The 2,016-nt window shown below is 51.2% G+C and overlaps 1 protein-coding gene across 1 annotated transcript; it reads left to right on the forward strand.

Moving 5' to 3' along the window:
* Nucleotides 1-1,057: 1,057 nt before the first annotated feature.
* On the forward strand, nucleotides 1,058-1,801 carry LOC108864209 (methyltransferase-like protein 27). The gene has a single exon (XM_018639386.2). It carries the CDS (start codon nucleotides 1,058-1,060, stop codon nucleotides 1,799-1,801), a length of 744 nt encoding a protein of 247 aa, XP_018494902.2.
* Nucleotides 1,802-2,016: the final 215 nt, after the last annotated feature.

Raw genomic sequence — 2,016 nt, forward strand, 5'->3', positions numbered from 1 at the left:
TTCCGAGCCATTTTCTCGATCAAATCCATCCGATCTTCGGTCCCTGCCAAAGTGTAACGATCCCTGTCCTTATGAGGAGCATTTCACGCATCTTGTATACCTTGGTCTCAGACACCACTAGCGACAAGATATTCGCGCACCGATACTATGCAATGTGAGAGAGTGATCGTTCCTGTGTGTTCGTCCTTCGTAAACTTTTCCAGTCGCCAACTCCCCCAAGCTTGTCCCATCGGGACTCGAAAGTGTGGTGCGGTGAGCGGAGCCAGAATCCGTCTTTCAGTCCTCGGATCAAGTTCTGAGACCGCGTCCCGAACGGTCATGCTGAGTCCATAGATCGCTATCATTCGCTTTGCTCGAGCAGAGACACCCTACCATAATCGATCGAGCGCAGCTCGCATTTCGGAGAGAACTTCCCTGGGTCTCTCACAAGTGCCCCGAGTCTTTAGTTCTCGAGTTGCGGTTATTCCGCACACAAGTTCCCCATTGAGGCTTCTGATCCCTGCGGTTGAATCCTCAGTCCCACCGAAGCCGCTGCATAGCCGCGTCGGTGTTGGCATGCGGGCGAAATCAGCTGCAAACTCCTTAATCGCTTCTGAGCACACAATCAGGAACGTCACTGTTCGAATTCCGACGCCGGATTTAGAAAGAGACGCTTTTGTTGACACGGGCGCACGTGCGTCAAAAACAGACTGCGCGCGCAGACACGCTGCATACTCTCCGGAGCAGACCCCAAGTCGTCAGCCCGAGGAGCCTCGCCATTGGCCGACTTCTCGAACCTTCGCTGGAGAGTGACCCAGACCGTGGCATGAAATAGGGGACCTATTTACGTTTTACGCGCTCTGACTTGGTGACTATGCGAGACTTGCTCAAAGTCGGCAATACATCGCGAGTTCAAACCTATTTTTCTTGTCGAAGCCGGAGGAGCCTCAGAAGCTCTTCCGTTTTCCGTCAGATCACGCTAGACTGTTTCTCTATCCGGATCACGGCATTGCTCTTGTGAGTTTTATAAATGTGCAAGAATTCTTCAGCCACGATAACGAAATCATTAAGAGAGAGTATGCCATCTCAGAGTTCGAGTTCTTCATCAGCGAATGGGCTGATTTCGCCCATCCGACCCGTCCGTATCACGAGGGGGAAGAGTGAAAGCGTGATGGTAAACGAGGGCTGCTTTGTAAATCTGTGGAATCATTTGGGCGGCAGCGTCACGCTTACCGAAACCAGGCGCTTCTACGATATAAAAGCTAATGCTTACGACGAGGAGATGACTGAATTGAACTATAAAGGCCCGAAAGTAATTTTCGAGAAATTCAGGGAGCTGCGTATAAGCCGAGGAAGCCGAATCCTGGACGTTGGTTGCGGTACGGGCTTGTTGGGCGTCGAGCTTAAGGCTGCCGGCTTCTGCCAGATCCACGGCATTGACATGAGCTCTGAGATGCTCCGTATCAATCGGAAGAAGGGATCATACTTGAGTCTCGGTCTCACCATGGTTGAACCTGACACGGATCTGACCTCCTTGAGAGATTTCGACGTAGTTTGTCTTCTCTCTTCTTTGAGGCCTGGCCACATATCGCCCGCGTGTCTCGAGAACTTATCGACCTGTCTCACGTCGGGAGGATATTTGATTTGGGCTCGGAGCTCGGATATACCATCAGGTCATTTTACAGATTCGTTTGACGAAGATACCTGGTCGGAGGTCAAGGGAAAACTAAGCACCCTCGGCATCCTTTGCTTGGAAGAGTCATTCATCGAGCTGTTTGTGAGGGACAAGCCCGGAATGATTGGGGTTCTCAGAAAAATGTAGCGGAGGACACCGGCGCCAGTGAATAGAATCGCACGGTGAAACTCAAGGATTGTGGTCCGGGGGGATTATCTCTGTTGCAAAGCTCCGTTCTAAAATATGGACAGGGCGGTATCCATGTGCGACTCGGTCGATTCGCGCCGAGACAAAGTGAAACGAAAATGTGGAAGAAAACCGATTCTAATTGTAGGTCGATGCTCCAATTGTCCTTTCCCGAA

The sequence above is a fragment of the Galendromus occidentalis genome, unplaced genomic scaffold, assembly GCF_000255335.2.
Source record: "Galendromus occidentalis unplaced genomic scaffold, Mocc_1.1 scf7180000077436, whole genome shotgun sequence".
NCBI classification, from domain to species: domain Eukaryota; kingdom Metazoa; phylum Arthropoda; class Arachnida; order Mesostigmata; family Phytoseiidae; genus Galendromus; species Galendromus occidentalis.

Excerpts from the sequence above, each read along its gene's own strand:
- LOC108864209 (XM_018639386.2), top strand. The coding sequence starts at position 1,058 with ATGCCATCTCAGAGTTCGAGTTCTTCATCAGCGAATGGGCTGATTTCG.